Raw genomic sequence first — 24,068 nt, 5'->3', positions numbered from 1 at the left:
GTTGGAGACAAGTGCTGACCTAGAGTGTGTGTGTAGTTCTGCATGACAACTTATTTTCCTTATTCACATGGTAGGACTTTCACTTGAATCTCCAACCTCCAACCTAAAACCTGAGGGGTGAACACAAGCTGGACTTACTGACTCCGCACTCTCTCCAAGGCCAGGCCCAGACCACCTTGCAATATGAGCAAACCCAGCACAGCAACCTTCTCCACGGCCAAAGCTCCTCTCATCCTCATAGGCAGACATGCCCTAACTCCCCAGCAGCCCACACTTTGGGGTTTCCTGACTCACAGCAGAGACAGGAAAGCAAGAATTGCTACGACACAAGCAGAGGATTATAGAGATTTATTTGTCACATTTTGACCTCCAGCACATTCCACACAGTCTCTCTAGCCGGGGGGGGGCAGTGAGAAGGGGAACCCTGGAAAGCCCTGGAAGAAGAAAGACTATTGCTACAGGGGACAACATTAAAGTAGAGCATGGGATGTGTGAATCAATTCCTCAGGAGAAACAGGACCAAGTCTATCCAAACCAGCACCCTTCAAACCACCAACCCCACCAGAGCAGGGCAGCAGTCAAAGGAGAATATTCACACACTGCACATGACCTCTATGCCCGCAGGGCCCTCCACAACACTGCCCTAGAACGAGGCCAGCCTGAGGTCACTTCTTGTGTCTAGAGATTCCTTCTGTGGAAAGGAAGCCTCAACAGCCCTACCATGAAACACACACAAAGCTCCAACAAGTAGCTTCCTCCCAGCTGCTCCTGAGTCCCCACTGTCTACAGCGCAAACCACCTTGGCAGGACTCCCAGAGAACCTAAGAGGGGCACATTCTGCTGACAGAGTTGTCCCTGCACCCCCTCCCTGTTGCCTTCATCTTTGCTTGCTCCAAGGCAGCAAGACCCCCCCTCCTATTCAGGGTACTCCACAGCAGCTGGGTACAGAAAGACAAGCAAGGGGGGGTGAGCAAGCTCCCCATCATGTGATGCAGATCAGTTCATCCTTCACCTACTGTAGACAGCTAAAGCACAGCTAAAGCAGTCCTTTGAATCAGAACGGCCCCAAGGCTTTGACACTGCTCATGTTAGGTATCGCTGTGAGTATGGAACCAGAGGGCTGGGAAGCATTATTGAACAAACTAACCCTACGTTACAAGATGTGGCTTCACATCTGCATCTTCTTGGTAGTCTAGCTCAAGGTAGCCAAATACCAGCCCTCAGGGCCACAGTGACTCTCACTTCCCCCTGAGCCTGACCTGGCTGGGGCATACCACCCCACCATGCAAAGGAAAGCAGGGGATCTCCCTGAGCAGCCAATTCTGGAGCGGATTAGTTCCTGCTGTTAAAGTAGCATTTGTCTTCAGAAAGCAGCAGGATGTTTGCACTGGAAGGCTCTACCAACCTCTCAACAATGTTGGCTCCTCTCGCTGCTAGCCATACCACTGCTGCCTCACATGGCACACGTGTGCTGGGAGAAGCCAACAGTATTGTTCCAAGCCACACAGCCTGGTCTGAACATGGACACACCTATAGTGGCTTGCTCAAGGCCGTGCCAGGAGTACCAAGGCTGCTGTTGCAAGCAGGGGGAGGCATCTGGGCTGTCTCCCTTCCTGCAAGTCATGCCTCCCTGGATGACACATTCCCCACATGCGCCTCACAATGCACTCTCCCTGCCCAGCCACCACTAAGGATCTTTGCGAGCCCCAAGGCAGGCTCTGGAAGAGAGTTTGTAGAAACTAACTGGCTTCTGCTATTTGCTCTTCCAGCTAGTGTTTGGCCTGGCTTCCAAAGGCTGAAGCCTCATCTTGTCTCCATCTCCAATAGCGCTAGTGAAACTCCAAGCACACCCAGGGCAGGAAGGAAAGCCTCAAACTGTCACCCCCTTGTTGATGGGGGCAATGCAGGATGGGAGTTCACCCATGCTCTCCATTCCTCACATCCCGAACAGTCTAGTCCTGACAGGGAGCTCCTAGATCACCTTTGGAGTTTTTCTGACTTCCAAGATATTTTTCCAATAGCAATAAAGAGATTCCCCAACCCCTCAAATCCTAGATTTTCTCTTTGCTCTGCCTACTAGGCTCAGCAGCAAAGGCTGACTCCAAGCAGACCCAGCACCCGCCTCACAACCAAGCGGTTACAGTTGCTGAGCAAGGAGGGCCTGAGCCAGCCCCTCCTTCTGCCAGCATTCTGCACAAAGAGGTCAAGGGCTCACAAGGATTCGGAGGTGGCAGCTGTGACCCAGCTGTCCAAGGCTTAGACAGGCCCCAGCATGTCCTGCTGGCCATTCATAATTAGCTGCTGAAAGCACACGGTTGAAAGGGGGGCCCCTCCGCGTCATCTTTAACCTCTTTTCCATCCTCCCACCCCAAGCAGACGCACTTTCCCCTAATCCCATCTTCAGACCAGTTCCCAGCCACATGTGCATTAGTGTTCTGGCTGGTATCAAAAAGGTATAAAGCTGCAAGGAAATGGGCTGCACTTTTAGCCTATAATTTCAGAGAATTCTCCATGAAAATATAGACAGTTTCTATCCCCTCCCCCCCCCAGGTTTACAAAAGCTTCTAGTTAATCTGCTGCTAGCTTTACAGGTAATTATCTATAATGTACAACTCTGTCACCTGCCCCAGTTCCAAAGAACAAGGCTGGCTGGGTGCCCTTCTCCTCCCCCCCCCCGCTAACGCACCCAAGAAGTTGCCACGTTGTTCTTGATGCAACTTGGAAAAGCAACAGCTACTGCCAGGGCCATCTTAGAGAGAGGGAAAGGCACTCCGAATACAGAGACACTTATAATGTAGTTTGAATGCTACAGAAAACCCCGCCCTCTATGCAGATTAGTGTAAAAAAAAAGCAACCTCCAAAATAGTTCATTTGTAAAAAATGCCCTTCTGGATTAGAAAAAGAAGGAAAAACGCATGAACACCAATCAGGGCTCTGGTTAAGGCCAGATCTGGGTTTCCCATTTCTCTGTTGTAACACAACAGCCCAGAAAGGAACCCAAAGAGAAGTTGTTTTGGTTTGCTTAGCAACAGCTTTTAGCACCTGCTGGCCTGCTTCGGGGCAGTCGCCATTACAGGGAACTGCTACCAATGACCACACAGGTGGGGGCTTCACAAGGCCCGGCTTTTGCTTCCGCAAGGGGCCTGTAGGTCGGTACAGTCAAGAAAGAGCTCTACGGCCTCTCCCCACACTCAAACAGGACAACTTTCCTTCCCTCGGCCTCCCCCACCAGCACTTGCTCACATCAGAAAAGGATCAAAAAAAATGCTAGGGGGAGGGGCTTCTCAACTCAGTTAAGCCACGATTCGATTCGTAAGACCATCTTCCCACCCCATCCTCAGGGTGTCAAGTCAAAGGAGGGATGAAGCAAAGATCAGCTGGAGGGGCGATGTCAACACGAGGCGGCCCCTTCAAACAGCCCCTTCACCTATGACAGCTGGGCCCAAACCCCATCCATTTGGAGGAGGCTTCTGTAGGGCAGGAAGAGTCTTTGGCCATGGGTGGTGGAGCGCTTCCTGGGGCTCTTCACGGGCTCCTGCACAGAGGCCTGGGTGGGGCTTGCGGTAGGCTCAGGAAAAGATGTGGCACTTAATGGGATCTCTCTCTTCCAGTCGCTGTTTGCCCCTTGCTTCCAGCTGGCTTGCACAGCAGTGAGACAGACGGCAGGTGCTCCTTGCATTCCAGACTCTTCTGGGAGCGCAACACTCCAGAACCAGAAGGGCACTGCTTGCACGGGGGTGGGAGGGGAGAGGAGGAGAAGAGAGAGGGAAGGTGCTTAGTTGCCTACTGGGCACGGATAGCAACAGAAAAATACACACAAGCTCAAGACATAGCCAGCCTTGAGGGAACTCAAATATCAGATATTTACCATCGCTTTTCTTTGAGCACCTCAGTTTCTGAAGGTGCAATCCCCAAGTCAGAGCTGGAGCCTGCATCCACAAACAAGGGTTTGTGAGACTCAAGACTCCTGCACCAGGCAAATGTAGGTTAATCCGCCCCCAACAGAGGCTCCATATTAATCCACAACTGCCAGACAGCTTCTAGTCCTAAAGCCCAAGGGACTGTGTGTTTTGTAATGACTACAAACTCTTGGAGGCCCAGGCTCTTTTCCCTCTTGATTTCAGACCTAAAACACATCCTACTACAGAGAACTGCACTGGCTCATTCTGCCCTGTTTCTGCTCAGTTTCTTATCCAAATTCATTGCTGTCCCTCCTCCTCCACGTGCACCTGGCCCTTTAGCAACCCCCATCCCAAGCAACCATGCCAGACTCTTCATTTTATCAACAGAACTAAAGGAAGGCACTGTCCATGACACAGCAGCTGTTTACAGCTGCACATCGCATCCATCACAAGGCCACAAGTATGCACATTCCAGGTAACCCCAGTTCTGGACAGTAGGGAGGGGTGGAGATTCACTTGTCTTCTCCCATTGTTTTCTAGTCATCCTCAAAAATAAATAAATAAAAACTGAACAGAAGGAAATAACGTGAAATGGTTTAACGGGCAATATTTTCTTGAACACAGAAAGAGGCATTAAAATAAAGGTGGCAATGGGGAAGGGAGGTGATTGTTTGCAAAAAGCCTCATTGCCTTTGGTAAGAAGAACTGCATCCTGGTGATCAGATGGAGAAGTACGAAAAGGGGCCCTGGCAAAATGGTAAGAGCACATGCTTTACACGTGGCACCTCCAAACTCAGGTACCAGAGCTGGAAACAGAGTTCTGCATACAATCCTGGAAATCTGCCACCAGTCCAAATAGACAATACCCCAGTGGTTCTTAACCTTTTGGGGGGTCATGGAGCCCTTTGAGAATCTGATGAAAGCTATGGATCTCCCTCCCCAGAAAAATGCACATAAACACATAGATACAAAATTGAATTTTTGTTGTGCCCAGTTCACAGATCCCCTGAAGCCACAGGTTAAGAACCCCTGCAATACTGGATTAGATTGTCCAATGGTCTGAAAACGGATAAGACAGCTTCATACATCCTTTAGAAAAGTTGGCTTCCTTTTCTCTTTTAGGCAACGACACATTTTTGTGGGCTGCAATTTTTGTGCACTTATCCACCTGACACCTGAATTAATCTGTTTCTTAATAGTGTCTTAATAGTTCAGTTTCTGTGTTCACCAATCCTTAACTGATACTGTTTCTCTACAGCAGCAGAGGGCAACTTGTGGCCCACATGTCCAATTAGGCCTATCATGCCTCCAAAGCTGGCCCATGAGGCCATTCTGGGCAAACCACACCCACCAGTCAGTCACCTTATATCATATGATGTCTTGTGGTGAGATCTGTTATCCTTGATCTACACATTAAGTGCCAAGATTGGAAATAAGAGATCTCTTATCTCTAATCTTAGCGCTAAGCATCACAATGCTAAGGTCAATCTTAGGGCTGCAGCACTTAGCACTAAGATCACAGGTAAACCTGTGCTGCTGCCTTAGACCATCAAGGAGGAAGTGGAGGCTTATCTCCAATCTTAGTGCTGTGAGACTACAGTGCTAAGATCGGAGATAAGCATCCCCCTGCATCCACGCTTAAAGTCTGAATAAGCTGACATCATATGACAGGTGGGTGGCCATACCCACATGTCAAAAACGCCCCATGGAGGGTGAGCTGGATCCAGTTTCCCACCCCTGCTCAACAGGGTTGCCGCAACTTTGGCCATTCTAGAAAAGCCATTCTACATGCTCATGAAATGGAAAGAAGAATGTGGCCAGCGAGAGCTTGCAAGGCATGAGAACAAGGAAGGGCAGGATATAAATGAAATAATAAATAAATAAATAAAAACTCCCAAGTACCCAAGCTCCACCACATTCGGCCTCCTTTAGCAGGATTTCTAATGCTGTGCAGAGGGCATAAGCATTTTTGCGGAATCCTGCCCCCAATGGCTATCATACACAATTTGGCTCTACTTTGCCTACATGATTAAGAATCCACCCTTAGGCCTTCTGTCCGTAACAGAGAAGGAGAATTTGAGGCACGTGTCTACTCTCTACATCAGGATTGTGGGATCTGTGATCTTCCAAGTGTTTTTGAGCTACAACTTCCATCATCCCTGACTGTTGGTCATGTTGGCTGGGGCTGATGGGAGTTGGGAGCAACATCATCTGGAGGGCCACAGTTTCCCCACCCCTGCTCTATGTAAAGGGTCCTGACTTCTAGTCATGTCTGTGTTAGGAGGATAATGTTCTGAACCTGTGTACCATATGAGGCCAACTAGAATGAGGAACGCTTTGTTAGGGCGAAGAGCCCAAAGGCACCTATGTCATCTGCTGCACAGCCTTCTGGGTATCACTAGCTGTGGTTTGTGGTGTTACCCTGGTGAAACTAAAGCAGAAATAGAGACAGACATGTTAACTCATCTAACAAGACACAATCCTGTCTAAGGACATTTGTGTGAGAATCATGGAAGGTGATCTTAGAAGTTCAGGGAGGGGGGGGAACAGCCCAGGAGAGGGCATTCTCTGTGGTAACCCCTAAGTTATGGAATTCCCTCCCCACAAACGTGTGTCTGGCACCTTCATTATGAAATTTTCATTGGATGCTGACAATGTATCTCTTTACCCTGGTTTTTGACACCTAAGCTATGTATTTCAAGACCCACCCTATTCTTTTGAGTGTAATGTGTTTTAACTGTTGTTAATATTGTATTTTTAAATTGTTGTAACCTGGTGGTGTAACCTGTAACATGGTGAATAACTACTACTAGTAGTAGCATCACCCCCATGATCTGAGCCACGCATTGACTAGTGGCTAGCTGTCTGCTATGGCTCACTTCATGGAATCAAGGGCAAATATTTCGGCTATTTGGGGAGAAATTGCGCAAACTGAACATGATATTAAATGCAAGAATTCCTTTAACATGTTTTAGAAAGAAAGAAAGAAAGAAAGAAAGAAAGAAAGAAAGAAAGAAAGAAAGAAAGAAAGAAAGAAAGAAAGAAAGAAAGAAAGAAAGAAAGAAAGAAAGAAAGAAAGAAAGAAAGAAAGAAAGAAAGAAAGAAAATCTGCTGCATGGTTCCCGAAGCAGGATAGGACAGCAGTGGGAGAGGTTGAAGTCTTCTTCCTGCTGTGATCCTAAAGAAAATCCCTTCCTCCCATCCCCCCCTCCCGATGCTGCCATTTGCATTGGCTGAGAAACTCTCACTGGCTCCATGGTCTGACCTCCCAGGCCTGATCCTGCTCTAAAGGGCCCCTGGCCATTATTTAATTTTAAAAAAATTATTCCCCTCAATGCAATAAATGCATTTAATGTGATAGCTAGGTTTGGCCCAAATTACTGGCAGAATTTAGAACCCTCATAAAGATCCAGGGATGAAATGCAGAATTATTCTGTGCTGCTCTCTGTATTCCTAAGCATGTTTTCCAAGGTATCAAGTCCTCACCTCATCCCGTGATACCCTAACAAGACAGTACCTTAGTGCAGAACAGCAGGTCAGATTAAAAAGGCTAGAAAACTCTGATTGAGCTCCTCAACATTTGAAATATTTTGGACACCAGGCTGGAAAAGGCCAGGTTCTACATTCACCTACCTTTGTCAATCCTGAAGTTAACTTGGTACCCAAGTATGGTTGGAGGCCTGTGATGTGCTGGGGTAGCTGGGAGCAGACGGAATGGCCTCAAAATTGAAGTCCAGTCCTTCTCCATCCATGAGGTCGGTGTTGATTATGTAATCCACATCACACTCGAGATTCTCCATGTATATGTCAACATCCAAGTCATTCGGCAACCTATCCTGATTCCCTCCAAAGGGGGGAAACGTGGCTGCAGCCAGAGATGGCTGGATGCCCAGCTGGGCCACCTGGGCAGACTGCGCTGAGCCCGATGCCTTCAAAGTGGACAGGTTGACTGTATTCTGAGGAGATGCCATTGAAAATGCAGATGGCAAGGATGTGGCACCAACTGACTCTTGCTGCTCCGAAGGCTTTCTGATCAGGTTAACCGGGCTCATCTTGGTTTTGGAGGACTGCTCCCCCAAAAGCAGAAAAGTCTGGCTGTTCGACCTGCCTCCACTCTGTGGAAGGATCGGATCCACTTGAGTCATCATCACATCACTGGGCGGTGGAGAGTTGGATGTCAGGAGGGCTTCAAGGGTCTGTGGGCCAGAGAAATGGCCAGCGGAGCTGTGCAGAGAGATATCAACAGGGTTGAAGAGAGAGCTGCCAAACGAGGGTGCCTGAGCAGCTGAGCTCTGGCCTCGCAAGGAAAAGCCAGGATTTCTCTGTGCCAGGTTGCTTGAGGCAGGCTGCTGAGTCGGCAACAAGGAGGAACTGGGTGACATCAGGTTCAGGCCATCGATGAGTTCCAGCTCCTCTGTCACTGTGGGCGGGACATTGCTGGGTGCACTGGAGTAGACGAGGGAGGGGAGGAGCTCCTCATCAGCAAGGTCATCCTGCTCGGTCAGGATCGGAGAAAGCCTTGCACTGATGGTACTGGCATTGGAACTGGTCCGAGGCCGGATACTGGTCCACACATCAGAGTCCTCGTTGCTCCTGGAAGAAGGGCTGCCAGGCCACTTGGAGTACTGGGAGCCGGGGCTGTCAGCAGTAGATTCTGGAGCCACTGGCACAGGTGTCTTCTTCCTGGTGGTTTTCGCTCGGGCCTTGGCCAGCTTGCTGCTGTTGTCCATGGAGGCCGCTCTCCTCCGTGGAGCTTTTCCACTTTTGCCCCCTTCTGGATTGAGCATCCACCAAGAGCTCTTCCCTGTAGCTTCATTGTGCACTTTAATGAACTTGCTATGCAGAGAGAGGTTATGTCGGATGGAGTTCTGGGAGGAAAATGGGAAGGGCAGTGTGTCAACATTACTTCCATACAACTCATTAGACCAGACTTTCCCAACCAGTGTGCCTCCAGATGTTGTTGGACCACAATTCCCATTTTTCCTGACCATTGGCAATGCAGGCTGAGGCTGATGGGAGTTGTGGTCCAACAACATCTGGAGGCACACTGGTTGGGAAAGGCTGCATTAGACCATTCTTCCCACTAGAGCATGGATGGGGGATCCGTGACCTCCCCTCCAGATCTTTATTTATTCAAAATACTGGTATCCCACTCTTCATTATCAGAAAAAAGCATCCCAGAGAGAATTACATTAAAGCAGGTGCGGGGAATCTTTGGTCCACCAGATGCTGCTGAACTACAACTCCCATCAGCCCCAGCAAGCATGGCCAATGGTCAGCAATTATGAGAGTTGTACTTCAGCAACATCTAGAGAGCCAAAGATTATCCACACCTGTATTAAACAACACTCGCACAAATAATAAAAAAGTAGTAAAAACAGGTAACATTCAAAACAAATTAGCAGCAATGATTCATCCAAAGGCCTGGGTGAACTGGTGGCTCTTTGGCACCCAACACACATAATTGCGGGTGCCAGCCTTATTTGAGAAGGGAGAGAATTCCATAGCTGGAAAGCCCAAACTGAGAATGCCCTCTCCCATGCAGCGGCATACTGAATTTCAGGACTAACTCCCATCACCCCTAGCCATGGGCCATGGTGGCTGGGACTGATAAGAATTGGAGACCAATAAGATCTTGGGGGAGGGTCACAGGTTCCCCATCCCTGCTCTACAGAGATAAAACAAAAATAAAAGGATATCAAAATCCACAAAGGCACAAAAAGCTTTTGTCAAGGCCATTCTAGAAAAAGACAAACTGTGGCAGGCATTTTAACATTGGCATCAGAGACCAATGCAACAGAAAAGGCAATTTGGCTTTCCTGTTGTAAGGAAAGATCTGTTTAAGGAATGTGAACTATTCCTGACTGAGGGCTATGTTCAAACCAATAGAAATGGGAAGGAATATCCAAGAAACAGGGTATAGCAGGCCTGAAGTAAAGCACCCAATAAGTTGCCCTTTCGCAGATATGGACAGTTGCCCTCATGGAAAAAGCTCATTCAACAAATGAGACACAGACATAATCCAACAAACAAAAACTTTCCAGGAAAAATGGTTTTGCTTTATTTCTTGTGGCCCCCAAAGGACCATCGACTCACACATCATTATGGAGGGATGCTTTGCTGGGATCATTTCAAATGTCACAGAGGATTAATGAATATATTTAAAATTATAATTCTTTACTTAAAGCATGAAAAGCAACACCCGAGTATAAATATGCTTTTTATGTTTATAAGCTCCTTATTCTTTTTTCTTCCCCTTTTCTTTCTTTATTATGCGTTTCCTCCTTTTATACTTTTTCCTTTTTTCCTTTAAACAATATGCATACACTCCTTTATTATAAAAACTGTAATAAACACATTGGGTTTTTTTAAAAGTTGTCCTTCCCCCCCTGCAGCCTTTGCCCACTTCTGGTTTCCAGATGCCTCCTTGCGACTCTTCTTCCTCCCCTGCACACTGAAGGAGCCAGGAACCTTCCTACTCCAGGTTTATTTGCCCTCCTTGGCTTCCAAGTGCCAGGGGAATCATATGCCAAGCCCATCACTGCTTCACGCCTCTGTCGGCCTTCGTGGTTACTCGTGTTGGGATTTGTCATTCTTTCTGGTCAGCTGGTGAACCATGCAGTGGCCAACATCAAACTAAATTACAAGCATGGGTTAATGACAACAATGGAAACCTCTAGCTCAAACTGTGTGGAATAGTCATAAGGGACCGACCCCAGGTGGGGCTAGTAGTACACCAAAGACCTTAGCTTTGTCATCGACGTAGCCTTCTCTTGGAGCATGGGTGGCCTTACCTCAACCCTAAAAATGCTGAGTTGCCCTCCAAACTGGGAAGCATCCAATATTGCTAGATCACTAACTCAAGGATAGTACAAGCAAGTCCATCAACTGGCTATTAACTCCAGCTAAGGCTGCGCAACCAGAAGTTGGTGGATTCCAGCCCACAGTGCGGGTTTTAAAGCCTTTGCAACAGCTGTATTAGTCTGGAGTACTTTGGCTTCCAGAGATCTCCTTGGTAGTTTTTGCAAGGAAAAAACCCAACCACCAACCACAGCCCAACCATGGCTGTTCTTGATTTAGAACGGTATACTTATTTTTCCTCCCAGTGGTTTGCAAGCTGCAAGTTGCTGTGCAGCCCCACCCCACAGGGAGTGAGCCAACCAGCTGGCCAGCAAGAGCCACCCCCCTCCCCAAAAGGAATGACTGCTGTCTAATTGCATAACCGCAAGACTTTGGCTCTGCATACTTCAGAGTGACTTGAAACCAAGAGGTTCAGAACAGCATGTAACTTCCTAGGAATAGTAGTAAGGTTTTGTTTCTGGGTAACAGGCCTCCTCAGCCAGAACCACAGTGTGTGAAGCCTTGCGTCAAGAGATGTCCTTGGCCCAATAGCAAAACTGTTCTGGAATTACAGAACAGAATCATCGAGACTTGGCTTCTCTGGTGAAGATATTAAGGCATTTTTAAGGCCTTTGATTTTAATAAAGGAAGAAACTAAGGCACGACAGCACAGAGTGCATGCAGCATTATGGTAGTTCATCATAGGAACAGAGAAAGCTACCAAGTCAGACCAAGCTAACAAGCTCATTTAGCTCAGTATTGTCTACACTGACTGGCAACGGCTGTCTGGGGGTTCAGACAAGGAATATTCCCAGTTCTATCTGGAGATGCTGACGATTGAACCTGGGACCTTCTGCATGCAAAGCAGATGCTCTACTGACCCTCAAGCAAGACTGTAGCCCAGGCAGCCCAGTAACTCAGGCACAGCCACCCCAAGCAAGAATATCCAAGAGTCATGTGAAAGTAGAACCTTAATGCGAAGTTCTCTAAAAATGCAAAGTTCAAGGATTGCCCAGGCTAAAACTACCAATCCTGTCACTACAGTCAAAATGAAGGATTATTACAGAACAAGAAAGCTGATGAAAATCCTGAGCAAACTTAGCAAAAAGATGAACTAGCAAAAAGCTTGGAACTGCCACATCGCTAGACTCAACCCTGTTTCTAGCTAAACAGTATTTGATGTACATTGAAGGTTTGCAGGTTCACTTATTAAGCATGTTATCTAACACTCCTTTTCCCCCTACCCAACTGCTATGTGTCAAAGTGATCTCAACAGCATTTTCAACTGCACACAAACAAAGGCTGTCTGAACACTAACAAAAACAACACGCCACAGGGAGTTATTAGGTAGGCTTGTTCTTGTGCACTTTGCTGAGAATACTAGTGAGAAGCACTTTTTATTACAAACCTAGAACTATACCCCAATCTCTTCACTAGACCCCAACAGCTCAGGATAAGCAAGCAGATAATCCACTTGAAAAAATTACCTTCCTAACCCTGGCTCTTTGCATCCTCTTTGCAAAACACAAAGGTCCAAGTTTCAGTGAGACCTCTGGGGAAAGAGCAGCCATCATGAATACCTCTTGGCATACGCTCGCTTTTTGGACATGGTACATGCGTGTCTCACAATGCTACTAATACTAATCAATTTCCCTCTAATAGTTGGTTGTCATGGAGCACATGAATATAATATATAGAGCTGAAGCCATTTAGGGTTTTATAGGTGGTTGTTTTTTTAAAAAAGTGCTCAATCACAGAGTCCTTCTGGTGCAGTGAATTTATCAATCTTACTTGGCTTCTCCAACAGCAAGTTCTTGTCACTAAGAAATATCAGGGCCCATTATTTTAACAACCTAGAAGATAAGATAGAACCAATTACCAAGGGAGGTGGTGGGCTCTCCAACACTGGAGTCATTCAGGAGGCAGCTAGACAGGCACCTGTTGGGTATGCTTTAATTTGGATTCCTACATTAAGCAGGTGTTGGACTCAATGGCCTTATAGGCCCCTTCCAACACTACTATTCTAAGAACACAGGGAGAGCCCTGATGGATCAGACAAAAATGAGTATGATTTCTAGGTAATACTGTCCAACATCTATATAACCCCAAACATGTCCTAAAACAAAAATCGACATGACTGAATAAAGAAGAAATACAGTACCACACCAACCACAAAGCCTTCCTGATCACTTGAGGAGAAGAGGTTGGGGGGTTTGTGTGTGTGTGGGGAGGCAACAGCAGGCCTCAGTTACTTGCTATACACCAGCTTTGAAAATAGCCCACTGAACATACTTCACTGCCTTTGTTCAAATTCATATTGGAGTGTGCTTAGCAGATGATACAATCTCAGGGGTGGGTGGGACTTGAACAAGCTTTTAAGGAATCTCATAGTGTCAAAAAAATCATTGTCAGGTAAATATGTCTGCCTCACTATTAACATACCAGGCTCCTACTGGGAGGAAGGGCAGGATATAAATCTAATTAACAAAGAAACAAAGAAACAAACAAACACTCTCTCCTAACCCTGATTCAAACATGACACTTGACCTTCTTCCTCCAAATATATTGTATACACACTACTCTGGAAATGTACAGTACTGCCTTTTAAATTAAAAATGTATTTTAAGACATCAAATTCTGTAATGAGAAAGGGGGAGGGTGAATCAACCAACAAAGGCTTCACATAGGAGCCATCACAAAGTAAATGCTATTTGGCAGCACAAATTGACTGTTTTTTAAAGAGCTTCCAAACTGACTCTTAAATGCCAGGGCACTGGTCCCCATTTGCAGGCTCCTCAAACACTTCAAGGATTTGGCAGCAAGCTGTCCACACCAGGACAGAGAGGAAATTATGGTTTTAAATAAAGTTTAATGAGCCAAATACTCAGACTTTCCTGGGAGGAATGAAAGGCACCTCACGTATCAAATGGCAAGCGCCTTCTCCACGCCAAGGAAGACGCTTGCAATCTCCAATGCAGCTGGAAGAATTTCAGCTGCTAAAAAGCATCCCTTCCCTCCAAACTACCTACACGTTCATACAGTGCCGATGTGGAGGGTGCCTGACTGCTAAAGAGACAGTTCCCCACACTCAAGGAGCTTACAATCTAAAGTCTAACACAGGGACGGAAGGGGTGGAAGAGGCGGGGGGGGCAGCAGATGACTATGAGTAAGTGCAGTTATTGAACTTGGGTTTTGTGGTTGTTGGAAAATAAGAATTGTGAGGGGGGCAGGGAAGAAGGAAAATAAACAAGGGCCTTCACAGAACAAGGTGGAGATTGTGGAAGAACTTGATGAAAAAGGTGGCCCTACACAAGTGTTCTAGAGAAAGAAACACTAGTCAATACATCAGTCTTCCCCAACCTGGTGCTTTGGAGATGTTTTGCATGACGCCAGCACCAGCCAGAATAGTTCTGCTGGCTACAGTGACCGAGCTGTAGTCCAAAAACACTTGCAGAGCAGGAGGTTGGGGAAGGCTGGTTTATACCCAACAGCTCCCTTATTTCCCTGAAAGTTGTTGGAGGCAGCATGCGTCTGAATACCTGTACATGGGGAAAGGGGCTGTTGCACTCAGGTGCTGCTTGTGGGCTTCCCAGAGGTACCTGGTTGGCCACTGTGAGAACAGGATGCTGGACTAGATGGGCCTTTGGTCTGATCCAGCAAGGCACTTTTTATGCTTAAGCACAGTATACAACACTGCAGCTGAAGTTTCTCCAGCCCACAAAGTGCCCTGTCACAGGGTGCAAGCCTTCCTCCCGCAAGCGATTATTCTACCTCACGGCAGGATTCTGACCTCTACACTATGGGGGTCTGCAAAGAAGATGGTCACCAAAAGTTGTGCTAACCAAGTTCCAAGTACCCCCATACTAGAAAAAGCTTAGCGTTGACATTCTGCCGGCCACACATGCATGCACAAGAGCCCTTCTCCCCCCTACCCACACCACCAACCCTAAACTATGCAAATAATTCAAGATCTTGAGTTGCAAACCACCTATGTTACCTAAACATGGGACACTACACACACACACAGGTCACAGACAGAGCTTCTATTATTTCAACACAAAGATCAGCGTGCCCATATATCCCCCTTTCCCAAAATCAGTTTTCGTCTCCCACAGAATTAAGTTCCAAAGCACTCAAAAAGTAAGGAAAAAGTTGAGACTGTGCACATCATGCTCCGTGGAGTCATTCACCAGAACTCAAGTCATATCGACAATACACACAAGAGCCATAAACACTGTGGGCACGGAGTCCACAATGGTGACAATGTATGAACAGCCTGAAAGCAGCCATTCTGGGGCCCAAGGAGGCTGCAGAGCAACCTCTACACATGCTCTCATCAGGGGAAATAGCTTCTTTCAGAACTGGCAGAAACGGCAGCAAGGATTTCCAAGATAATTCAGCCTGAGTTACAAAGAGCAGGCAATGCACTGTGCGAGGAGGGAGTGGGAAAGTGCCCTCTGGGACTCTGAACCCAAATGGCTCTGGGGTGGGGCATGTTTGTCCTGTTCTGTTCTTGTTCAGTTAAGCACACCCTCTTTTTAATCTACAGCATTCACTCAGGAATAGGTATGGCTGACAACACCTCAGAGCAGATATTTTCTGTGGGTTCCCTAGCAGAGATGCCCAGACAGATTGTGATAGAATTGCACTTGCACAATTCTGCTTGCCACCTCATCTCTCTAACCCTAATTTATTTCCATTAATCTCCATCCTCTTCGACCACATGTCACTCCAGATGCCCTTTTTGGCTCCCCCTTACATTTCCCTGCCTCCCCCACACTTCCAGAAGCACATACCTCTGTAATAGTTACAAGTTCTACGCTCTCCTTCCTTTTCTACTATGAAGCTCACCCATCCAATCCGCCAGCTGGCACGTGCCGTGGGTGAGATTCTAGTTGGCTGGGCACACCAAGAAGCATGCAGCTTGCATGTCAAAAACAAAACTGCAAAGTTATAAAAGAACTGTTTGACTCAAGCAAGCCCAGGTGTTGTTGGAGAGTCTTTTTCAGGGCACCACACCTACTCCTGCATTTCAGCATTGAATATTTATTTATTACTTGATTTATTATTTGATGTATATCCCGCCCTTCCTCCCAGCAGGAGCCCAGGGCAGCAAACAAAAGCACTAAAAACACTTTAAAAAAATCACAAAACAACGTTAAAAACATTTGTTAAAAGCATTGAAGACATTTTTTTAAAAGCTTAAAAAACATATTGTTTAAAAAAAAATATCATGAAAGCGGCACTCAAAAGTACAGTTCACCTATTTGTCATTCACTTACCCAAGACAATCTGTTCAAATCCTCTCCTTGAACCACTTTATTTTGGTACTAATACAAGTCACACACAATTCCATGCAAAGAAAGAAGCCAATTGAACAGCTTCCTGCTCCAGCCTGGAGCAACACACAATGACAGCCTCTGGTCAAACCTCAAGAGAAAAGTGCAAGTACCTTTCTTGGCATTCCCCAGGATGTGTCTTACAAATGAAGAGGCATCTCAAGCTTAAAAGGAGGATGCCCAATTTGCTCCTCTAGCTTAGTAGAGGGAACAAACTTTGCTATTTTTCTGGTGCATAATTTCCTTACATCATTTTTCAGAGTACTGTTCCCTTTGCTACAACAGTGTTCTTCCATTCTGAAAGGAACCCAATTTCCCCTTTGAGCTTTACAGGCTGCACTCTTATGGAGACAGGTGACCCAACAAAATTGAAGACAGCCACAGCGAGCAGGAATGATCTACAAGTCCTCAGCATGTGGGTCAAGCACCACTACCTAGTAATCCCCCCCCAGCCTCCATTAATTTGGATACTAGTTTTCACCTGACCCAACCTCATCTCTCAGGAGCAGTGTAGGAATTCTAAGCTGCTTAAGGTGGTTTCCTGGCATGAGGCAGCAGCAGGTGCAATAAGCCAGCCTGTGCTCATAAGTTCCTGGGGCAGAATTTAGCACCTTAAGCAAGTCCCTTATACCTCATAGTATGAAAATCCCAGAGGACGGGGGGGGGGAGAGCTTTCATTTAGTAGATATACAGGATAGCTTTTACCTAAGGAACATTCAAAGCCAAAAAGATTTAAAATGCTTATTCACAAAACATCAACAAGGAAGTTACACAGGAGTCTATATGGACATATACCAGGGATGGAGGACCTCTATATCTACCCCCACCCAGCTTTGACAGGTGGGCAGGTGAAACTTACCTGTCAATCATAAAGTTTCATTATGATGTCACATGATTAAGAGATGGGTTGTCCTGCCCGTCTGTCAAAATCCCTTGTGTGGGGTCCCCAAGTTTGGGAACTACAGTGCAAGAGGCATTGCCAGCTCTATACTTTGCAAGCCTCCCCGAGCTGCTCCTTTCCAACTCCGATGGCGGCCTGGTAGGCCAAGTTTCACCCATAGGCCAGAGGTCACTTTGGCACTTAGACAATGGGATTACACCCTCCCTCCCCTTTAGATGGCCCTGTTTGTTACTTCAGTTGTGAAACACACAATTAATATTTCTCTCCCCCACCACCCCCATTCCATGCTTTACAAGTGGTTCTACACACCGTAGAACAAGTGCCCTCCAGATGCAGTTCAACTGCAACTCCCATCAGCCCCAAGCCATGTGGCCAATGGCCAGGAATGATGGGAGTTGTACTTCAGCAACATCCGGTGGGCCACAGGTTTCCCATCCCTGACTTAGAGCAAAAACAAAACAAAAAATTTACCAACTCCAAAACAAAAAGCAATAGTGAGCACGTGCAGACAGTGCAGTTTTCCATTTTAAACTCGCTTAAATCATGGCACTATCATGACTACAGGAATAAAACACATTTACTTTGAAAGAAGCAACATATTGTTATAAGAACATAGGAAGATGCCATACACTGAATCAGACCATTTGGTCCATCTAGCCCAGTACTGTCTACACTGGCCAGCAGTGGCTCTCCTGGGTTTCAGGCAGGAAGCCTTTTCCAGCCCTACCTGGAGATACTGGGGGTTGAACCTTGGACCTTCTGCATGGTCCTTTCCCTTTTTGTTGAAGAGCATTACATATATTTTAAAGTAAATATTAAATATCTGTAACCATGTACATGCCTGGCCAGCTGACCTGATGATGTGCTTTTGTATTATAAGAAGAAAGGATGCTGCGGAGGCCCTGGCATGCCTATGTCAGCCCCAGTGTTGATACCAGGCCTGTTTCCCCACTGACCCCATCACTATAGTTCTCTGGGTGGTCTGTTAGGGGTGCCCTAGGCTGCGGGGCTCTGGACCTCAGCCCCCAAGGTCCAGGCTTACCTACACCACAATAACTGCTCAATGGTATTCCACATAATGCCTCTCTGAAGAGATTGCAAAGAAATATTAAAACAGAATATGGATGGCCAAATCCTTGGGCTAAAGGTCACAGCACAAACACTGGGAATGAGAATTTTAAACATCCCCCTGAAACCTGTATGGGAGATGCCTGGCACAGGATAAGGCCTAGTCAAAACAGCTCTCACTGCTGAAACATGTGTTTCAGCTGCATTTGAGGCAACAGCTCACTTTTAATTGTCTAACCATAGAAGGACACTCTGTGGAATAAAGGACAGGAAGAAACTGTTCAATAAGTGCCTGTTACATTGCTGAAGGATGAATCTCCATTGAGTTGTGGAAAAAGATATAGACATTGAGGATTGGCTAAAAAACAAAACAGAGCTGACGTGGTGGATGTGAACATTGCTATCCAGCTTCAAGAACTGCTCAGCCTGGAACCCTATGGGGCCTCAGGCAATCCTCTTGCACTCCAGAATAACCTACACCAGGTGTGGAGAGCCTTTGGCCCTTCAGATGTTGCTGAACTACAACTCCCATCAGCCCCAGAAAACATGGCCAGGAATGGAAGTTTAGTTCAGCAACATCTAGAGGACCAACCGTTACCCACATCCGACCTACACATTAAGGATAAATAAATCAGTGGTATCTTCTGTGAGTATTAGCTACACGATGCAAACACATTTAAAACAGTAAAAATATTGCCCTAAACACTTCAGATGGAGAAGGAAAGAGGGGCAGGTAGACACGCAGGTTAAGGAGCAGTGCACTCTGAACATGGCAGGCCTTTGCAGACACTGCCTGTATGTGCAAAGGAGGAGAAAGCAACGGTAAATCAAAGCAATTCTATTTGCACCAAAAGCAAAGTAATTTTTTCTACTACTTTAAATGCAAGCTTGCAAGGGGCAGATCATTCTGGCATGTGGTGCTATTCTGGGATTCCGAAAAGCCTCGGCGAGGGAGGCAGCTACCTCATCTGAAGCCTAAAGGAGCCAAGGCTGGCATTTCCCATTTTTAGAACAAATAAGGCTCATATCTGAAAGAAAGTGTTCTTTCTCAGCTCCTTTTCAGCTTTACTGAGCTTCCTCAGCACAGGGCATGCATGTTCTCTTTCTGCCCAGAGTTCTCTTTCTGAAAGAAGGATTGTGTGAGCCAGGAATGCATGCTATGAAGGAGTTATTTATACTGAGCATCAACGCAGCTGGGTGACAAAGAACTGAAGCCCAGTATTGAAAACTATTCAAGTGACACTTAGTCTTCCACGGCAGCCTGGCCTAAAGTCCCAGATCGAGCTCGTGCCTTTCCAAGAAATCTCTGAGAACATTTACAAAGAGGGCTGGGAGTGGCCTTTCTTGGAAGTGCTGAAACAAAGTGAACGTAAGGGTCAAGCTTGAGGGAAGAAAGAAGAGAGATGGGATGGGGGAGTTGTCAGCTGCGTTTCCCCCAAAGTCCATCCCCTAACGCTTATTCACTATCCATTCTTAGATAGTATCAGAGACACGACAGGCCCAGAGACCTCTTCAGGCTGATCCAAGGCAAGACTGTTCTTACACACAGGCTTGTGTAAGCCGGACAGTGTCTTTCTAGACTAGCCTTCCCCAAACTCGAACGCTCCAGATGTTTTGGACTACAACTCTCATTGGTCTCAGTCAGCATGGCCATACTGATAAGAAACGTAATCCAAAATATCTGGAGGCTCCAGGCTGAGGAAGGCTGGTCCAGACTAACAGATTCTTTAAAGGAAATTCATATAAGATAAGATCATATCGAACAGAACAAGGCTGGAATTTCCCCCGCCCCCACTCCCAGAATTCCTCAGCCTAAGCTTACATTTTCAGAAGCTATCAGCTATGTTCAGGAAGGAGGGGGGGAGAGAAAGAAATGTCCAAACATTTATAACAGGTTTTCCATATTCTAAAGATGGCAATTTTCTTGTGCCTTCCCAATTTCTGACAACAACAGGAATTCCCTAACTCAGCGCAGCTAATCGTTTCATATGGGGTTTTTCTCCGCCAACTGTTTTGCTCTTGGAATTTAGCTATATTATGGGTATCTGAGATATCACAAGCCAGCACATGTGTTATGACAAAGGGAGGAGGAAGCGGAACCAATCCAAGCCTTCTGTACAGAGAGAACCTCTGCAGAGTTAACATTGATATCACATATAGAGGAATACAAAGTCAAATCCCACCAGCTTCTCCATGTGGGACAAAAACTGCACAAGAGTTTAGATCTAGAAGCTCCAATGTCCCTGCCACAAACAAATCTCAAGACCAGCAAGCTCCTCAGTAGGGCAGCTCTCCATTCTCAGCTTGTGCAAGAAATTAATGTTCTTTCCTGCCCTCCCTAGTCACAACCTTTCCTGGAATCAGCTCTTTAAGTGACATTATCAAAGAGCTGGAGAAAAGAAAAAGCCACCTAGACCAACCTGTTAGATTACAGAATCACCGTCTGTCCTCATCTCCATCCCTCACAGTCTATGCCATCTAAACCACAGGACTTTGAGACCAGAAAGCCCTTTTTCCTAATCTCAAGTTGGGGCCAGTTGGCTGTGGGTACACAGTGGTCTGAATTATACACTCTGCACATACGTAGAGATTCTCCATTTTCTAGCAAAAATTCTGGGCCTAAATCCAGGCTCAAACGAAGTCGCATGCCTAATCCAATGGCTGTAACAATTACAGCAGTTAATTTGGGAGCTAATGACTGCCTGTAACTCACACCCAATGACCCAGAGCCCTATAGCCTACTTCTAGATGTGTGGCATTGACCTGTGCCAACTAATATATTTGCACATTCTCTCTATTCAGATGTAATTTTTTGTAACATGTTCTAGGATTGCAAACTAGCACTGAAAACTGGTTCAGAGGCTAAACCCTAGCAATGCCAACACCCACAGAATATACAATCCCACCTAAAAACTTCAGAGTGCCTAACCTCCTGGTCTCTCTGTCTTTCGATTCTTTCCAGTGCCTTTAACACTGGGCACAACAGGTATTCAACAAGTAGCACACTCCTCTCTTGGCCTCTCATCACAACCACTCTGTGTCAAGAAAAAGTGTCACCTGTTGATTTCCTTTGTCTCAAAAAGTTCTTAAACATATTTTATTACTGTCCCCTTGCCTTCATTAGGACTCATTCTGGTAAAGGGGAAGGTGAAAGCATAATCGACCAGGCGTTAGAATGCTAAACTGTCCGTTCAGGATACAGAAACCCTGCAAGAAAAAGGTATTTATTTCCTCCTTTTGTACTGTGCCTATTAGATAACATGTCACTATAGCTTTTGGGTGCACTGGCAGAAAGACGGCATGCAAGTTTAGTAAATAAGCATAAATGCAGAAGTAATGGGCAGCAGGAAGAGAGATTAGGGTAAAAAAGTAGAAATACCATAATTCCATGTAGCTTAGCAACTGACAATCAGGAAGCCATCAGTTTCAGTCTTGCCTTTGCCATACTCAGTGAGCATTCACACACTCTCTTACCCTCCCAGCTGCAAGACAGAAAGGACAACACTGGCCTACCCTACAGGACAGGTGCAATGCTCCTGAAAATGGTCACATGTGGCACACCACAGGAGTACTTTATCATCAATCCAAAAATAAAGCTGTGCTGGGTCATAAAGTAAAAATATGCAAAATCAAAACTGGGGCCATACCACTTTTTTGGCTGGCTAAAACAAGGCCGGAGTTCCCCAGAACTCTTCAACAGTTTAAAGAGTTTAAAGGAAGGGGGGGGGGGAGAAAAGATGACAGATGCTTTGTTCACCATCTAGCTTGAGGGAATGAATCCTGGAGAACTTGAAAGCTTGCACACGTTTTCCTAATGAAAGCACTGCCTGAATATAGGGCTGCGTCCAACCATCAACTGTACTCAGTTAGACCCACTGGAATCAACAGACATGACTAACTTTGACCCATGGAGCTTAAGGGGTCTATTCTGAGCCTGTAACTTAACAAGCGCATGGCTTATAATGTTTGTTTTTTCCCCTCACGCCCTCAAGGCGAGTGAGAATCCCTTTCCGCAGCTAAGCCACCTCTCTCTGGTTGGCATCCAGCGCCAAGCCAGTCCTACTCAGAGCAGACCCACTGAAGTTAATGAGCATGGACATGGCTGCAATCTAATACATGCCTACCCAGCTCCGTTGGGTTCAGTGGCGAGCTCCGTTGGGTTCAGTGGGGCTTAGTCCCTGGTAAGTGTGCATTGGATTGCAGCAGGCTGCAACGCAATACACACTTACCTGGGAGTAAACTCCACTGAACCCAACGGAGCTCGCTTCTGAGTAGACACGCACTGGACTGCAGCCTAACTGAGTCCCCTTCATTCCAGTGGGCCTACTCCGAGCAGGGCTTAGCCCAACACCGCCCTCTCTTCCTCCTCGTCCCGTCATTCACCTTCCAGCCGGCGGAGCTGTTGCTGTCGCCCTTGTCGCGGAAGTAAGGCACGGAGCGGACCATCCACTCGTAAATCTGCGCCAGCGTCAGGCGCTTGTCCGGGGCGCTCTCGATGGCCTGGCTGATGAGGTCGGCGTAGGACTGGCTGCCCCAGGCGTTCCGCCGTGCCCCGCCGGAACCGCCGCCGCTCTTGCGTGCCCCGCCAGAGCCGCCTCCCGGGGCCGCCGCCGCCGCAACAGCAGCGCCGGCGGGCTCCTCAGGGCTGCCCAGGCCCGCTCCTCCGCCTCCGCCAGGCTCGCTCTCGGCCGCCACCAACTCCGGCCGGGGCAGCGGCCAAGTGCAGGAGCGCGGCCGGCTCTGAGGGGGGAACTCCGGGTCCAAGGCCGCCACTGACGGCGGCGGCTCGGCCGCTGGGGGGCTCCCGACCGGCTCCGCCATGATGGCGCCGCTTCGGCTCGCCTGCCGGCCGTGCCCGCCCAAACTCTCTCAGCGCCGCCACATCACCTCCCGCACGTCCGTCTCCTCAGGGCCGAGCGAAGCAATTATTTCCTCCCCCCCCCGCCTTGCCTGCCGAATGGTACGGCCCACGCTCCCTTCTCCTCCTCGCTGTCAGGGGTACCGTCCGCCTCAGGGCCTAACACGCTCTCGAACCCCGTAAACCCCGGCCTGCCCGCGCTCCCGTCCCCCAAGAACTAAGTCGTTCGCCACACAGGAGGCGCCTGCCTGCCTCCCAGTCGGCCGCTTCGGCGGCACTCTGTTTACCACAGACAAGGGAGGGGGAAAGGATGTGCGCGTGCGCGCTTGATGCACCTTGGGAAGCGTAGTCCCTAGGAGGGGGGAGGTGCTGCATAGATGGACTCGGTTTCCCGTCAGGCAAAGGGCGGGCCTGCGGCAAGGAAAAGAAACGATCGCGGCCCTGACGAAAACAAGCGGACTACGAATCCCAGAATCCCAGTTTCTTCTCCTTCCTCCCTCATCATGCTGGCGTTACATAAGCAACCGACCAATCCACTTCATGCAAAAGAAGCTTGCTAGGCGGTGCGGCGCCGCGGCTGTTGTAGTCGTTGGCGGCTCCGCCCTCCTCTGCCCACTTTGAAGCTCACCCGGCTGTTCTATTTAACAACACACACCCCTCCCCGTAGGTGGCGTTGCCGGAGTAAAGACGTCTTCGCTGATGCGGCTGCTGGCCGGCTGATGTATTAATCAATTAAATCTACACAAACTGCGTGCGTGCTTGTATATATATTTATATCTATACAAATTGTTTCTGTGTGAGAATATATATATGTGCACGTGTAAATATAATATTGATATACATTAATATATACTAAATTTTATCAATAAGTTTGTTGTGAGGATAAAATGGAGAGGGAGAACCATGGATAAACTGCACTTCCCAGAATTTTGGGGGGGAATTTTGCACTTTAAAGGTATGGTGTGTACACAGTCGGAATTGCATTCCAAATGCATTTCATGGCTGAAGAAAAAAAAACCCAGAAAAACTTGGGTAACAGTTTGATAGCTGTGTGCCAATTTACACCGAAAGTGGACTTCCAATTATACCAATGTAAATTGCAAATTACAGCCGTGGTGTTGTGATAAATTTTGAACTGCGAGTGCTCCATAGTCATACCC

At 47.3% G+C, this 24,068-nt stretch overlaps 1 protein-coding gene across 1 annotated transcript; it reads right to left on the bottom strand.

Annotated features, from left to right (window-relative positions):
• Positions 1-333: 333 nt before the first annotated feature.
• On the bottom strand, positions 334-23,237 carry FOXO4 (forkhead box O4). The gene is made up of 3 exons (XM_061598446.1): positions 22,434-23,237; positions 7,536-8,770; positions 334-3,723 (listed from the first exon to the last, which is right to left on the bottom strand). The coding sequence occupies exons 1-2, from the start codon at positions 22,869-22,871 to the stop codon at positions 7,553-7,555; spliced, it is 1,656 nt and encodes a 551-aa protein (XP_061454430.1). The 5' UTR covers positions 22,872-23,237; the 3' UTR covers positions 334-3,723; positions 7,536-7,552.
• Positions 23,238-24,068: the final 831 nt, after the last annotated feature.

Source organism: Rhineura floridana, chromosome 16, assembly GCF_030035675.1.
Source record: "Rhineura floridana isolate rRhiFlo1 chromosome 16, rRhiFlo1.hap2, whole genome shotgun sequence".
In the NCBI taxonomy this organism is placed as follows: Eukaryota; Metazoa; Chordata; class Lepidosauria; order Squamata; family Rhineuridae; genus Rhineura; species Rhineura floridana.
Note: the sequence above shows the minus strand (reverse complement) of the source record. Positions and strands in the feature narration are given on the sequence as shown.